General features: G+C 36.5%; 2 protein-coding genes across 2 annotated transcripts; both read left to right on the top strand.

Moving 5' to 3' along the window:
• Positions 1-326: 326 nt before the first annotated feature.
• On the top strand, positions 327-5266 carry si:ch211-214j8.12 (uncharacterized protein LOC100000539 homolog). The gene is made up of 5 exons (XM_067438994.1): positions 327-642; positions 894-1137; positions 1224-1390; positions 2784-3919; positions 4030-5266. Exons 2-5 carry the CDS (start codon positions 912-914, stop codon positions 4418-4420), a joined length of 1920 nt encoding a protein of 639 aa, XP_067295095.1. The 5' UTR covers positions 327-642; positions 894-911; the 3' UTR covers positions 4421-5266.
• Positions 5125-14999, top strand: dhfr (dihydrofolate reductase). Its single transcript, XM_067438995.1, has 6 exons — positions 5125-5264; positions 5914-5963; positions 6098-6203; positions 6301-6427; positions 11441-11556; positions 13878-14999. Exons 1-6 carry the CDS (start codon positions 5173-5175, stop codon positions 13957-13959), a joined length of 573 nt encoding a protein of 190 aa, XP_067295096.1. The 5' UTR covers positions 5125-5172; the 3' UTR covers positions 13960-14999.
• Positions 15000-16840: the final 1841 nt, after the last annotated feature.

Below are 16840 nucleotides of genomic sequence, written 5' to 3'. Positions count from 1 at the left end.
GTTCTGACATAGTGTTAAAGCATTTGTAAATTTGGCAGTAGAAATACATTGCTTTGGTATTGGTTGATCTTGAGTGTAAAAGAAGCTCAAGCATTTTAAATGTGTGTTAAACTGTATGTTTTGTAAAAGCAAATAGAAATGTGTTAATTGTATAGCCTACACAGACAGGTGTTGTGCTAAAGTTTAGGAAAATTGTTAAACGTATTGAAATAATTGTCATAACTGTACAAAAAAACTGTAACAGATGCTGAACACAAGTGATCTCCAAATCACAAGGTGGCGCGCGTGCTACACGGAAGTAAAAAAAAGGGGAAAGGAAAGGGGAAAGAGTTTTTTTTTTTTTTTACTTTTTCTGCAAACAACTCAGACAATTCTTTGCTCATACACAATTGTCATAACCTGAAAAAATACACGTTGTTTCTGAAGCGAGGAAAGTATTTAGACATTAAGGGCAAAGGTCGTGTTGACATACAGTAACGTTAACGTCAGTTCATTCGTAAATGACTAACGTTACATTGCCAGTGCTTTCTCGTTATTACAGCTTCAATAAAACCTTTATGGACCTTTCAAACTCATGGACTGTTTAGACTTAAAAGAAAGGTAATGTTGCAAAGGACCACAGAACAGATCTTCAAACTGTTGGTAAGACCTTTTTTTAGTAAACTTAATTTACTATTCTCTAACACTGATATTTTCAATTTATGATCATCTGCTGTTTTAACTATTTACTTAGTTTTGTATTTTGGTCAATTGTAGCCTATATTTTTAGTATTGAACTCATTTAAAAAGAACTGTACCTTGAGCATAGATCTTAACAGGTGAGGTGTGGCTCCGCGAGGCCATAAATTGTGCTTCATGTCATGATAAATGAATTTATTGTCTTTCTATGTCAGTAACTGTCAGGGTCAAATATGCCTTTGTTCCGGCAACTTGAGCCCACACCGGAGAGGGAAGGTCAGAAGAAGAAAAAATGCAAGAATGAATGGGCTGAGGATGAGGAAAAAACTTCCACACTGATTGGCCTTTGTCTTCAAAACCTAGCCGAGAACATGAAGGACATGTGGGTGAAAGATTATACCCAAAAATACATGGACCAGTATTTCTTCAGATACGTCATGGGCCCTTTCAGCTCATTACGTGAGTATTGCTAAAACTTGTACATGTATAGATATGTGCCAGCCAGTGTTTATCCAAGTATTTATTTTATCTGTTTTTTCTTTCAGCTTCTGAGTTGTTGGAAGAGCTGTTGTGCATCTTGTCCTCTCGTAATTTGTTGACTCGTGCGGCCCTGCACCTCCTTATCCTCCCGCAGCTAAGCTGTCTGTCTCTCGCATCTGCATGCAGTCTTGTCAATGCCAACCTCTGCTCTATTATACAGATACGCTGCCAGGTTAAACTCACTAACTTTAGTATATTTCATATTTGCACACAGTTTGCACAAACATAAAGATGTGCTTGTAAAACTTTAGTGAACTTAATTTAAAGACACCCTGATCAGACAGCAAATACCAGATACGCCAATTAGATTTGTGAATAGCAATGCCTGCAAAGCAGCAATAGAATAGTGTTTTAAGTTTTAGGTAAGCTTTGGTACATAATGTTGTTACATATCTTGTTTTTAGTCGGTTGCACACAATTTATCACAGTTATGCTGTGGAAGCCAAGCCATCCCTAATTGGTTGAATATGTGCAAGGAAGATAAAAAGTTCAGTATGCAAATATTAAAATAACTTCATCACTGGTTACATTTTGAATTCTAAACAATCTACAATGCTAGTGGGATATTTTTCAATGTGAATGTTAAAGATCAAACTTGACAAATCATGTAGATATGTATAAAAAATGGTTAGTAAGTAATCAATATTATTAATAAAATAAACAAATATGTTTGAAAAACTGTTCAAAAGTTTGGGTTGGTAAAATTAAAATATTTAATGTTTTGAAAAGTTTCTCATGCTTACCAAAGTTATTTATTTGGTCAAATATACAGTATTGAAAATTGTTTGAAATCTCAAACAGACTTTTAATCTCCCCTAAATCAAGATTTGATCAAGTGGTGTTCATCATATGTCATATAGGTCATACAAGATTGGCATTTTTTTGAAAGCCACAACTCTATGTATATTCTGCAAGACCCCCATTTCCGTTAAACATAATTTATTGGACTGTCCCAATTTTAATACAATTAGAAAACATTTTTATGAAGTAAGCTCACTTAATGACTTTTACCAAAGGTTTTAGAATTATTATCATATGTTAATGTTAAAAATATTAATATTAAATTATATTAGGTACAATTATATATAATATTAATTGTTGTCATTTTTCAGGTTTTTCTTTTATTTTTATTGTATATATGTAACTCTTGTATTTTTGCCATGAAGATAGCCGCAGTTGCTGAGATGGCATTAAAAAAAAATACTGATACAGTTGTAATGCTTATTATTTTTGTAGAAATCAGGATGTGTTTTTTCTGAATTCTTTGAAGAATAGAAAGTTTAAAAGAATAAAATGTATTTCATAACTGTCACTTTGATTAATTTAATGCATCCTTTCTGACCCCAGTCTTTTGAATGGCAGTGTATATATTGTAATTTAACATAATCAAATAAAACAACAACCCCTTACTTACCCTAACCAGAATGTTTGGGAAATGTTAGTACAATGCTTCCTTGCAAACACTGTGATAACATGCAAACAAATTGTTGTTAGTCTTGCCTGTCAATACATGCAAATCTCATACAATTATTATGTTCTCACTCACTTGTCTCTGTCTTGAACAGAATCTTCAGTCTCTGGATCTTAGTGGTGCACAGAATATATCTGCATCAGTGCTGTGTGAGCTCCTGGGCAGCCAATGTCGTCTATGTTCCCTCTCCTTGGCTGGAACTCTGTGTGATCGGAGAGTGATATCGGTGGTTTGCCGCCAATGCCCCAAGCTGAAACACCTGGATGTGTCACGGTGCCTTCACCTCACCCCTGCAGGCCTACTACCCCTTGTAAAGAATGCAAAAACCCTCAAAAGTCTGCTTGCTTTAGATATTGGTTTAGCAGAAAATGAGAGAGATGCCGTTGCTGCAGTTGCGTTCCTCCTACTTAGCTTGCCCGGTCTTCAGAGGTTGGCAGTCGAGGGACTGGGACAGGCTTGTGTTCTCATACAGAACAGACAGTTTGAGGTGACCGAGGACTTCACTAATCGAGAAGGTGTGCCACGTCTTAAAGACCTGTGGTCGAAGTGGACACAGGTAGAGCACTTGAAAGACAGCTGTTTACTGAGTGCAGATGGTGATGAGAGTTTTACTTTGGAAGGAAAAATGGATGAATTGTTATTATTAGAAAGGCACAATGATGCTAGTGATATTCCAGAGATACATGAATGGACAGGGACTTCAGGAGAGGGTAATGGAAAAGATGGAGGTAGAAGTATGGATTGTAATGGAAGGAATAGTGTGACAACATCTCTCAAGGATGTACAAGGACTGTCTTTGGATACTTTGGAGGCTGTAGGAAAGATCTGCCCTGACCTGTGTATCCTGTCTTTGGATTGTCTCCAGAGTAATTCTTATCATAATGCGAATAACTTCGAACAGGCAACACTTTTAGCCAGAGGACTTAGTAGATTCTCAGGACGGCTACACTGTCTTTCACTACAGTTTTCTGGTCTTCTGTCGGATTTGGTTCCAGCCCTGAGAGCCTCAGGCTCACACCTGCTCTCGCTCACCTTGGAAGGGATCATAGCTGATGGTCATTCTCCTCTTCTGGAGCTCATTCATGCCTGTCCCAGACTCACCTCTCTCATTGTTCATTTAGACCCACCCAGCACTAATTTAGATGGAGATGATGCTGAGGAGGAGGGTGAAGACGAAGGCCTTCTTTCTAATCTGCCATGCCTTCCACACCTCCGCTCCTTAACACTAAAGTAAGCCAAATGTTTTAATTTCTTGCAAATTTTGATGTTGATGCTCTTTCCCCATTAAAATCAAGTGTGCTATAAACTGCTTTCCAATCAGTTTTCTTTCCCCCCAACAGTTTTTCATTGGATGAACGTCAAATGAAGCCCACATTGTGTTGGAGGTCTCTTAAAGGAGTGCTGTGGGCACTGCTTAGGGGTGCTTCACTCCTTCAGGAGCTCTCGCTAATCGCTGTTCCCTGTCGACTGGACCCTGTATTTAGACTTGTCCTGAACCATCCGGCCAAACCCCTCGGGGCCCTTGGCAGTCCCCCACTGCACTGCCTTAGATCTGTTAGTCTGAACCGCTCAGATATCACTATGGAGACTGTAGTACATATTGTAAACACTTGTAGGCTCTTGTCCTATTTGGATTTGAATGGCTGCTGGGCAATGACTTTGAGCAATATCACAAAGTTACAATACAAGGCCAAAGGGAGGCGCCATACACTGCAAATAACATGGACATGAGCTAGGGAAAGAAAAGGCCAAGCTGAGATTGAAACAATTGTTGTACTTTCAGTAGCCTATGTGATTTTTATGTGGTTATTCTATAAAACAGATATTCTAGGAAATATATGTATGAATATAATATGTATTTGATCTAGTTATACATATACATAATGAACATAATTCATTAAAAATACTGTTAAATAAAATTACCATGCACTGTTAATCATTAGATTTATCTACAAGATTTATTAGATTTCAGATTTTAGATATCTTAGGATAAGTACAAGGCACAGTCCTATTTAAAATGTTCCTGTTCTTTTATCACAATCTGTTGATGTTGCTGCAATACGTAATAAAATGCATTATATTATTTAGAAAAAAAAAACGTGTGGCAATAAAGGGTTGTACTCTATTAATTGGGTTGTTTTTATATAATTATTCACTTATAATTGTACCTTGAAATTTGATCTAAAGGTGTACATAAACCATCGACATAAACGCTGCTTTCTCTTTTTGCTGAGCATTGGACGCATGTGGCGGGATGATCGACCACGTCACGATAACAGAATAAGTTCATTGGACAATTTACTAGCGCCAACGTAGTCCTACAGCAAATCGGTTTACGAGCGTCATGTAACGTCGTAACATATTCATGAGCAAAGCGTTATACGTACGACATACTCGTTTGTGAATTCGCTGGCGGGAGAAGACAACATTGTGCATAAAGTTAATAGATAAAGTTTGATTTGTTATTTACATTAAGGACAGTTATGTCTCGAATACTCAGCTGTATTGTAGCAGTTTGTCCAGATATGGGAATAGGGAAAAATGGGAATCTCCCATGGCATCCAATAAGACTAAGGTGAGCGAGAAGTTGCTAACTCATCTTCTGTTATATTGACACTACAACATAAAACGTTTTGGTTGTTTTCCAGGGCTCCGTGATGTGAGTTTTTGTATTTTCTACAGCTAACGTTAAGTTAACGTTATAAGTTGTAACACGTTCGCAGTGATATATATTAGCTAGATGGAAGATGATTTCATAGGTCTTAGGTTAGAGCTTGACCTTTGTCCTGCAAAACAAAACAAAACACCTGACATATTCCTAACCTTTAAAGGGATAGGTTAGTTCACCCCAAAATTCAAATGGTGTTATCACTAACCCTCCAGTTGTTCCAAACGTGTATAAGTTACCTGTTCTTCTGTTGAACATAAAATAAGGTAAAAAATAAGATATTTTGAAGAATCTTTGTAACGTTAATCGAACCGTTGACAGTCGGTAGCGATTGAATTCCATAGTAGGAAAAAAATATACAATGGCTACCATCAACTGTCTTGTTGCCAACGTGTGTGTTCAGTAGAAGAAACAAACTCATGAAGGTTTGGAACAACATGAGGGTAAGTAAATGACAAAATGTTCATTTTTGGGGGAACTATTCCTAACACAGAACATGCCTCAAAATATATTCCAACCATTAGCTTTGATTTTTCTTTCCTATATGTTTTTTTAGTAATGAATTCAAGCACTTTCAGAAGATGACCATGACCCCTTCAGTTGAGGGTAATAACATGCTGTCTTATTTGTCATGCCTCTTAAATTCTTCTTCTTTCTCATATTTTGTGCTGAAGTTAGTAAAATCTTTAACCAAAACTCTGTGTTGTTATCTTTTGCATTTACTCTGTGTCATTTGACAGGTAAAAAGAATGTGGTCATCATGGGCAGAAAGACATGGTTCTCTATTCCTCCACAAAACAGACCCCTAAAGAACAGGATCAACGTAGTTCTCAGCAGAGAGCTCAAGTAATCTAAATGCTTGCACGTTATTTCACCTTATATTATACAGTTATGCCACATGCACATTTTAAATGTTTCCAATTTTCTATCACTCCCTGAATAGGACAGCCCCAGAGGGAGCTCACTACCTTGCTTCAGACTTGAGTTCAGCTCTCAAACTCTTAGACAGCTCTGAGCTCGAAAAACATGTGGACCAGGTTTGGGTAATTGGAGGCAGCACTCTGTACAAGGTTGGTAAAATCATTCATGTCAGCATCTCTATTTAGAAACAGAAAAATGCAATAAAAGTGTAAACATAAGCTGAATATGCATCATATCCCTTATAACAGTCATTAGTTATATTTCCATCCAACAATTTTTATGTGCATTTTGGGATATTGTGTTAAAAACCCCCCGGATGGAAATGCCAAGACTCACATCAATTCTAAAAATGCACATAAAAAACATGCGCCATCAAATGAGGCGGATTAATTTTTAAGATGTATGGTGGAAATTGATAGGAAACACAAAACTCACTTGCTTCAACAGTGGATGAAATTGAATATCTGGACTAACCAGCAGACAGGTTTCATCGCTCAGCATCTTAAATGTTGGTTTGGTTATTCTGTAATTCCTGAGCCAAAGTCTGTCATCAGAATGATTCGGTTTAATTCCCTCCCAGAAGCTTCTCACATGATTGCGTTTCCAAACACCAGGCATCCGAACGCAAGATAAGATGACCACAATTATTGCGTTTCATCATTTATTATATATGAAAAAAGAGTCACAGTCCATTTTTATTAAATATATTTTGCACCAATTTCCCAGGAAGTAAAAATGTTGGACAAGAGATGGACAAACTGTTTTGTTAGTGAATGTTTATGCGGCATTTCAATTTTGCACTTAAAGGGGTACTTCAGTGCTAGAAAGATGAATCTGTATTTAAACGGGGTCATTAATGTAGTAGAAATGTGAAATTATTTTTGAATTTGGTGCCTTCTAGACTGAGAAAAGACATTTATTTTTGTCTCATGGGGATGAAAGACTACAATTCCTAGAATTGTAGCTTCACTGCCCTGTGAGGCCATTCCCAAAGCCGCTGCTACTGGATAACAGTGACTGAGTTAGAGAACAGACACTACAATTAAATACTGAATGTATCTGTTCTATATAACGATCAAGTTGCCGCGTGAGTCTCACAGCACTAACTCAGATTAGGAGTCAGATTACATTTAACGTCATAAATGAGCTAATGAGCTCTCGTGATGAGAGCTGAGGTAATCACGACCACACTCCCGGCATACGTTCACAACGCATGTTCAGTCTGGCACAACACTAATGGCTTCTAGTAAACTCAGAAACTGGCGAATGGCAGTCTTTCGAATCAGCTTTGACCGTGACTCTGGAAGACTTGGAGTTAAGCTTTTCTCTGAGAAAAGAACAAAGAATGATACTGAAGTCATTCTTAAGAAGGGAAGATGTGTTTGGAGTTTTGCCAACCAGATACGGCTAAAGTTTAATCTTTCAACTAGCTCCGCTTCACCTTCGTTGCTCTGGTTTGTTGTAGCGCTATCCAATTGCGTGCAGAGGGAGTTTGAAAGACAATTGTTTATCCCGCCCCTCGGATTGAGCCCTGTCAATGGTGAGTTTCCAGACCAAACATCTTGATGTGGGTCTGGCTTGTCAGGCTATATTTTTGCAGTAAAATATCCAAAAACCACTAGGCCGGTGTTATATATTTTGTTCAGTTGAGTACCTACAATATCCCAAATGTTTCCAACTATTTGTAAATTGTGAGAAAATTGCTATTTTAACTAAGGACAGGGACGTTTCAGCATAGCGTTTGAGGAAGTCGCCTGTCAATTGCGTCATATCTACGCTACCCTTGGTTTCGGGTTATTTGGCAGGAGCGCTTTACTCTTAGCAGTGTGAACAAGTGATGCACGGAATAACGTCATAACATAATTTTCAACACACTTAAATGTATCTAATATGATAAACAGCTGCATTACCTCATAATCATAACCGGAAGAGCGGATCAGTGCAGGCGCTCGTCCCACATGTCCCAAGATGCTGCACTCAAAATTTGTGTCATCAAACTATGTATTTGTTTTGAATATAGGTGCCCTCCAGTGGACGGAAAGTTGCATAGTGCACCTTTAACTTTCATAGAAATTAATTTGAGAAGTTAAAACATTTACATTGTTTAGCATCCTTTTAAATTAATGCCTGCAGCTGCGAGCTGTGCTGTGAGTGTGATCGTCACGGGAGAAATTTTTCCAGAAATAAAATGCATAAATCTCTCGTCTCAGGGAGATATGAGGGGGTCAAGCACAATCATTTGATTATACTCCAGGGTTTCGATACAAAGCCATATGCTAATCGCTGAAGTAAGTTAAATTTGCAACTTTAGATGGAAACACAGCTACTGACTCCTATATTTGTGCAGTAGTTGTACAGTGGTCTTGTTACCATTTTACTAATGAACAATGTAAACCTTTGTATAAACATTAGACTGGGTAAACCCAGCCTGATCTGCCGGCGATTTGATTTCACCCGGCAACTCTGTCTGGAAACCTGTGGCCTGTTGTACAAAGCTGGTTTCAGTTGCAACCTGGGTAAGTTCAAGATTAGTTTGAGCAAACTTTTTTTTTCGGGCTCAAGATGGTGGATTGGTTTTTAGCGGTGTTCATCACCATGGTAACTTACACTACACAGCTAACCTGGAGCAGGTTTTATTCTGGGTTAGAGATTGCAAACCCAAACTGGACTAATCAGCTGCAAGTAAAGACGCAATAAAGCTACACCCCATGGATCTCTCGTTCCAAATTTGCAGTTTATAGTGAAAAAAACTTTAGTGGTAAAATTGCTCATTCTTTGGCGCTAATTATTTATTATATTTATATTATACAAATTACTTGCTTTAATATAGTATATTCATATAATTGATAAGTAGACAAATATTAATATAAATGCATAAAACATGCATTCATAATTATTTTAAACAATGTGTATTAATTTGAGCTCTCTGTGAAATTATTTGGATATTTCTTTGGTTCACATCATGAATTGATATAGTCAGATATTCTTTAAGCTGCTTTCTCAATCTTTCACTGCAGCAGCAGTGTTTATTCCTGCTTTGTAAACGCATTTCATTTCATGATCATTTTCAAAACGATCTCTCAATCTTCAGAAGAGAAGTGAATCAAACGGACACTGTGATTGGCTGTTTGCCGCACGCGTCACACTTTCAGGTGTGTTAATCAGAGTTAATCGCTAACTCTGGATTAAACCTGAGTTGACAGAGAAAGTTTATACCAAGCTTTGAGGAACGGTTGAACTTGATCTAAACCAGGTTAGATTTATCTGGATTTGTCAACTCTAAACCTACTCTGAAACTCTTTGTTTACCTAGCTTCATGCAACAGGGGCCCATTCTTTGTACCTCGCTTAAAACATCTGAGATGATTTGACAGATCCCAGATCTTTTAATCCTGATAACTGATTTCTGGCTAATATGGTTCTTCAAACGAATTTGCGGATTGGATTAAATTATCTGAGATCACTGCTTGTGCCCGTGTTACCTGAAGAGGGCAGATGCATCGATACTCGAAACCATGATCAGCAATGCAGCGGTTGCCTGGTGTCAAGACAACGTTATAACATCATATAATTAAAAAAGCCACCTGGCAAAACTTGTCAAAGAAAAAAAAGAAGAAAAAATAATTTCTGAACCTTTATAAGGAAACAGACAAACAACCAAACCAACATAATAGTTAGATAAATTAAATGTGCACTGTTCTGATGAACATGATTCCCAATTATTTATATTCACGATTTTATAATATTTGTACACACTTTTTACTTTTTTTTTTTTATGCTGTAATTTCATTTTTAATTCAATTTGAAGCAGATTCGTTATGTGACAATATTAATTAAAGTTTTTAAAACGGTCAAGATCAAATTACCTGCATCTCTTGAGCTGCATCAAGCCACTCCCATATTATCCGTCATCACTCACATTAATGCACGACAAAGATTAACTGCACAATGTGTGTAAACCTCCAGTACAACTATAAAGTAATCATTCCATCACAATTCACAAATAAATCTCTCAATCGAGTGACAAATTTTACACAACATTAAAATATTCTTTTCAAATAAACTTTTAGATTTATTATTTTAAATTATTATTGCCCCTGGTTCAGTAATGAACTCTTGTAATAAAGTACCAGTGGCTGGGACAGATTTTAAGTATCACCTCAAGATGCATTCTAATCCTGTTTACATGAAATAAGCTCCCGAGTAGGTTTAAGATGACGGTCCTGTTGCTATGACCGCAAGTCCAGAATGAGTTTCGAAGAACCAAGCAATCTGAGATCAAGCCAAATCGTCAACAATCAAATCCAGCTAACTGAGTTAGTGACGTAAGAAGAATAGGCCCCATTCATTTCTACTGCTTGTTACACTTTTGTGGGAACCAATCACTGACTGGCTTATCCACATGGCACGCTATGGGCGGGTTTAACATGATGACAGATAGAGAAACAATGGGCCCGTACCCGTTGATCACGCCTCTTTTGGTCTGATTGGTTGAAAGTATCCAATTGTGTACAGAGTTATTCGAATAATGCCAGTTGATTACCCCATTGTGCAGTAGAAAATACAGCAGACTCCCCAGACCAATGTTCAATTTTAAATTTAACTTGGTCTGGTGATAGCCAGACAATATAAATATGGAAGTATAATGGAATTCATCAGCAAGTACTGCAGTATTTTTAATGTAGAAAGTACAATTAAAGAATTGTTTGGCTGTAGCATGCAAATTTTGTGTTTGCATGCACATTCACCATTGATTTTCTTAGTTTTTACGTACATTACAATATTCTTTTTTTTAATCTTGGTTTTAAAATTTAGGTCTGCTTTCACTTTTACCATCATGCAACTGATTTTATTTGTTAAAATAAATAGTCTGTATTTGTATTTTTGTAAAGTAATATATTTCCTAATTTGAGGGTCAAATTTGCTGTTTTACCAGTTATACAGTATGCTTGCAACAATATACATTATACACCCACTTATACATCGTTATATCTCACTTATAGCTAGTCCAGGTCTCTGTATAATCAGTTGTTATGGAAACTGCCTCAAGGCAAAATGTACAAAAGACTCCCTTCCTTCATACTCCTTCCCCCTCATTCTGTTAATATCTTGTACAATGTAATCATTATACACTGTTTGTGAATGTTGTGCTGTGTTCCCTAGGAGGTGATGGAGGGCTCTGGACCCAGGCGTCTTTTTGTAACGCGGGTCCTCAAGCAGTTTGACTGTGACACATTTATACCCGATATTAACATGGACAAGTACAAGCTCCTGTCTGAGTGAGTGCTTATACAGTTGTTTGAATGCTTGCATTAAAGTCTATAATACATGGTGAGCATTGCATTGCAGTTCATTACAAAGACTCGGCTCAAACTTTTTGGAGCCATTTCGAGCCTAAGCTGTAAAAATCATGTGTCTAATTGCTCTAGAGCTGCTTTGTTATACTGTGATGTCAAGGACAGCAGGCAAGACAAAATATACCAACCATTTCCATTCAAGAGTTTGGGGTCGGTTAGGTTGTTGTATTATATTAATAATGCATCCTTTTATATTAAATTTGTAAATAAAAGTCATGGTAAAAACATTTATAATGAATTATAATGCTATTTATTTAACCTTTCTATTAATCAAAGAATCCGGGGAAAAAAATCAGTTATTACAAAATAAATATAAAGCAGAACTGTTTTTAACATTAATAATACATTTAAATGTTTCTTAAGCACAAAATCAGCATATAGAATGATTTCTGAAGGATCATGTGACACTGAAGATGTAATGACAGTAATGATAATGATAAATTCACCTTTCCAATCACAGGAATAAATTACATTTTAAAATGTATAATTTATAATAGAAATCTACGGAAGCTTATTGCATTCACTTGAGAGAAAAAAATCTACTCTGTTTTTCTGAATTAATGACTTGATTATCTCAGAATTATGAGAATTTTTTATGAATACATTTTTTTTGCTCTGTTTTTCTGAATTAATGACTTATCTCAGAATTATACGGAAGCTTACTGCATTAACTTGAGAAAAAAATGTACACAGTTTTTCTGAATTAATGACTTAATTATCTCAGAATTATGAGAGAATTTTTCATGAATATTTTTTTTTTGCTCTGTTTTTCTGAATTAATGACATAATTATCTCAGAATTATGAGAGATTTTTTTCTTGGAAAAAAATATTTTGTTCTGTTTTTCTGAATTAATGAGATCCCTCAAAATCCGGCTTTTAGCTGGATTGCATGGAAGTAAACATGACCCGCCTTTCAAGTTTAATCCAGTTTTATTTTACTTTGGGTTTGAAACATTGCTGCTGTCTTTATGTAATATAAATGGTATTGTTTTTAGTGCGTCAAATTTGTGCAGACACCTCAAGAATTTGCCTGTTTCTCCATATCAGATATGGTATGCTTTGCGAGCCCGATTTTCTCATGAAAATGCGTATAAATAGTACAAGTGTGCAATCTTGTGGAATGTATACGCCAAAATGAGTTTTGGTGTGCATATGATACACAGTTTTTCACATGCTTATGATACGCACTTTATGGCTTATTATACGTACGAACCCCCCACCCATTTGTTAAAATTCCATTTGTTAAAATTCCATTTGTTAAACTTCAAAAAGGCCATGTTCTAAGGCTAAAACTGCAGTGTTTGTAACACTTTAATTTATAAAGTACAAACTTTTTATACATATGTTTAGGAGTAGTTGTCTGATTGTATCCTTGAATAAAGTTAATGGATTTATTGGCACTGGGACAGACATGTGCTGTATTGTATATCCAGAGAGAATAGTGAAGAGTTGCATTAATGAGGAGAAAAGGCGCTCTTGTTATGTAAAAAGGGCATCTAGCATCAAAGGTGGACCGCACCAAATATCACATCTCTCGGCCTCACAGTAAGTATTTAAAAAGTTGCACACAGGGTGTTGATTGTTGTCACTTTATCTGCCAAAGAGCAACATGGATTTTGTGATTTGAATTCTCAAATTCAATTAATTTATTTTCAGCAGTTAATTTGAAGTTAACAAGAATCTATACCATCCAAGTGGAAGAAAGTTGAGTATTTATGAAAGGACAAGTTTGAATCTGTCTGTCTGAAAGGCTATGTTGTGCAGGTTATTTAATTGTGTTGTGTCTATATTATTTTGTATTAAAGGGGTAGGTCCCCCAAAAATGAAAATTGTCATCATTTACTCACCCTAAAGTTGTTCCAAACCTGTATGAGTTTCTTTGTTCTGCTGAACTCAAAATAAGATATTTGGAAGAATGTGTGTAACCAAGCAGAAAGACTACCATAGTATTTTTTTCTCTACTATGGTAGTCAATGGTTGCTCTCTGCTGGGTTACACACATTTTTCCAAATACCTTATTTTGTGTTCAGCAGAACAAAGAAACTCATACAGGTTTGGAACAACTTGAGGGTGAGTAAATGATGACAGAATTTTCATTTTTTGGGTGAGCTGTCCCTTTAAAGGTTGTCTTTCCTTAAGTCCTTAGTTGCAATGCATGCTTGTAAAATCAGTCCTAACATGACATAAGGTATTAATGTCTTATTGCTCCTTCTGTTTCTCTTTCTTGTTTCCTTCTGGTCAGGTTCCCGGGTGTACCCGCTGGTTTACAGGATGAGAATGGTGTTCAGTATGTGTTTGAAGTATATGAGAGTACTAACTACTAAGAAGAAAATCTTTTAAATAGGAAACGTGGGCTCTGACATGTTGCGTGATGCAGTTTTCATTTAAAACAGGGTTTGTGTAATTTCTTGACCCCATCATCACTATCACATAATGCTTGTCTACTTTCCTTATTAATAAAAATATCTAAAGCCCCAAAATATGTTGTGATTCCAGGACAATTGAAAGATATGTTACTTCCATGATTTTTTTTATTTTATTTTTTAATTTATTATTTTGTTTGTGGGTTTTTGCAATTTTATATACAAAATGAAAAGTAGACAGAAAATCATGGGAAGAAAGAGGGTGGGTAAAATCAGCCATATTCATAGCTCAACATGTCAACAAGTGTTAGGTCTCTGTTCTTTTCCTAATGATTTATGTGGGGTTAGACAATGCAATTGGAACACCTGGTTTTAGACCACAATAGCTTATTAGTATGGTGTAGGGCATGAATCCTCAAACTTGGTCCTGTAGGACCACTGCCCTGCAGAGTTTACTTCCAACCCTAATCAAACAAACTAAGCTAGTCAAGGGCTATGTCAATTCAAAGGCCATGCCTTCGAAGGTCGGACTGAATGTTGTTAAATGGGATGTCTAGCATACGGAACTGTTCTTGTCACCTAGCAACTGACAGCTGCCATTGATGAATGGCAGTAATGTTTTTACTGAATTACATTTATTTTTATTCAACTGCCGTAATACAAAACAGGGTTCACCACCTGTCTAAATATTTTCACCTTGGTCCATTTGTATACACAGAGTATAAACTATAAAATTGGTCAGTGTTGGGTATAACTAGTTAATAAGTAATTTAATTACTTTTCCCTTGAAAAGGTGAAAAGGTCAACTAAAGGTATTTAGTTTGGTTCTGCTGTAACCAAACTAAATACTGTGTATAGACTGTAGAACAATTTTATATAGCTCTGATTTCTCAATGTTAAGTGGTCTCTTAATTTTTTTCAATGTTAAGTGGTCTGATTTTTTCCAGAGCTGTATATAATACAATAGTGGAATAGACATTAAAATTTAAAGTCTAACTTTATGAATGCATGTTTTTATGTATCCTCACATTTGTAATACTTTGGAAAAATTGAGCCAGGATCACCAAGATACCCGGCTTAATCCCTTATCCTATTTTTGTGCAATAGGCCCCTGTTGTTGTAGCCCATCTGCCTCAAGATTATGCGTGTTGTGGCTTCACAAATGCTTTGCTGCATACCTCGGTTGTAACGAGTGGTTATTTCAGTCAACGCTGCTCTTCTATCAGCTTGAATCAGTCGGCCCATTCTCCTCTGACCTCTAGCATCAATAAGTAATTTTCTACCACAGGACTGCTGCCTACTGGCTGTTTTTCCCTTTTCACACCTTTCTCAGTAAACCCTAGAAATGGTTGTGCGTGAAAATCCCCGTAACTGAGCAGAATGTGAAATACTCAGACCGGCCCGCCTAGCACCAACAACTATGCCACGCTCAAAATTGCTTAAATCACATTTCTTTCCCATTCTGACATTCAGTTTGGAGTTCAGGAGATTTTGACCAGGACCACACCCCTAAATGCATTGAAGCAACTACCATGTGATTGGTTGATTAGATCAGTGTTTCCCAACCTTTTTTCAGTCATGGCACCCTTTGAAAATGTTCTTAATTTTGTGGCACCCCCTCGTATACGTTATGCTAGGGGGGGGTAACAGTACAGATTGCTCATTGTTTGGTTTATATCACAGTTTTAGGTTCACGGTTTTGGTATAGTTCAGTATTTGCTATGTTCAGGGAAAAAAGGACTACTGTCAAATAAGAACAATTTAAATAACTTAAATATAAGCAGCAGCACAAATAAATACTATTGAGCAAAGATACTAATAAAATAAACATTGTTTTTCAAGTAAGTCTAACATTAGTTTTCAAATTGAATAAAGTAATCAAATGTAAAATAACTACAAAGTTAACTGTTTGAATTAAGGATTAATCCTTATTAAACATATAAAAGCTATTCAATCAAGAGCAGTAAGTGATGTCCTTAGTTTGACATTAACAGACAGCAGTAAAGGCTACTGCCCCTTTAAGACCTAATGCAGGGATAAGCCTATGCGTCATCTTTCGTGACTGTATAAAGTTCACTTAAGGCATATATAGACTATGTTTGCTAGGATGTTCATTAAGATGGACATTCAAGCTCAAGACTCGAAAGAGAACTCAATATTTTTGTGCTCTCGGATGAGTGCACAGAGATAAATCTTCTCACAGCGCATGAGTTCTCATTCGCGTCTTCTGGCTCTACACCCGGGTGATGACGCCGAAAATGACTGGTCATATTCGAACATATGGCAGCACTTGCATGGATTGAACAAAGTTTACAAACAGGGATTGTTTTACCCACGTTTTTCTTTTATTATTGCTGTTGTAATATATCACTGAGGAGCCAGCATGTGTATCCATCGACAGAAACATACAGCATTATTTTCACTTTACAACCCATATTAAAGATGCGCCACTGTGCAAGTGCGTGCCGGCACCTTTTACCCATGCTCTACTCCGACGGCACCCCGGTTGAGAAACACTGGATTAGATAATTGCATTAATGAGAAGTTGAACACTGTGTTCCTAATAATCCTTTATATGAATGTATATTTAATATTATATGTATGTATTTTTTACAATTAGATTATTTGAGTAAGAACTCAGCAATTTTACAAAATTCCTGTCATCAACAGCAGGCAATGGATGGGGTCTTGATATGCAAGACCGCAAACGGTTTATCTGTTGTATCAATAATTTCCCGCTAATCAAAGGTTACATTTCAAGGCTGCATTTAAAGGGATACTTCACCGCTTTTTCATATTAAAGCTACACTGTGAGATATTTTCCCCCATCTAGCGGTGTAAA

This window comes from Pseudorasbora parva, chromosome 3, assembly GCF_024679245.1.
Source record: "Pseudorasbora parva isolate DD20220531a chromosome 3, ASM2467924v1, whole genome shotgun sequence".
In the NCBI taxonomy this organism is placed as follows: Eukaryota; Metazoa; Chordata; class Actinopteri; order Cypriniformes; family Gobionidae; genus Pseudorasbora; species Pseudorasbora parva.
Note: the sequence above shows the minus strand (reverse complement) of the source record. Positions and strands in the feature narration are given on the sequence as shown.

Excerpts from the sequence above, each read along its gene's own strand:
- dhfr (XM_067438995.1), top strand. The coding sequence starts at position 5,173 with ATGTCTCGAATACTCAGCTGTATTGTAGCAGTTTGTCCAGATATGGGA. Across the intron at positions 5,964-6,097 it reads CATGACCCCTTCAGTTGAGG|GTAAAAAGAATGTGGTCATC; the intron begins GTAATAACATGC and ends GTCATTTGACAG. Across the intron at positions 6,428-11,440 it reads GAGGCAGCACTCTGTACAAG|GAGGTGATGGAGGGCTCTGG; the intron begins GTTGGTAAAATC and ends TGTGTTCCCTAG.
- si:ch211-214j8.12 (XM_067438994.1), top strand. The coding sequence starts at position 912 with ATGCCTTTGTTCCGGCAACTTGAGCCCACACCGGAGAGGGAAGGTCAG. Across the intron at positions 1,391-2,783 it reads TTATACAGATACGCTGCCAG|AATCTTCAGTCTCTGGATCT; the intron begins GTTAAACTCACT and ends TGTCTTGAACAG. Across the intron at positions 3,920-4,029 it reads CTCCGCTCCTTAACACTAAA|TTTTTCATTGGATGAACGTC; the intron begins GTAAGCCAAATG and ends TCCCCCCAACAG.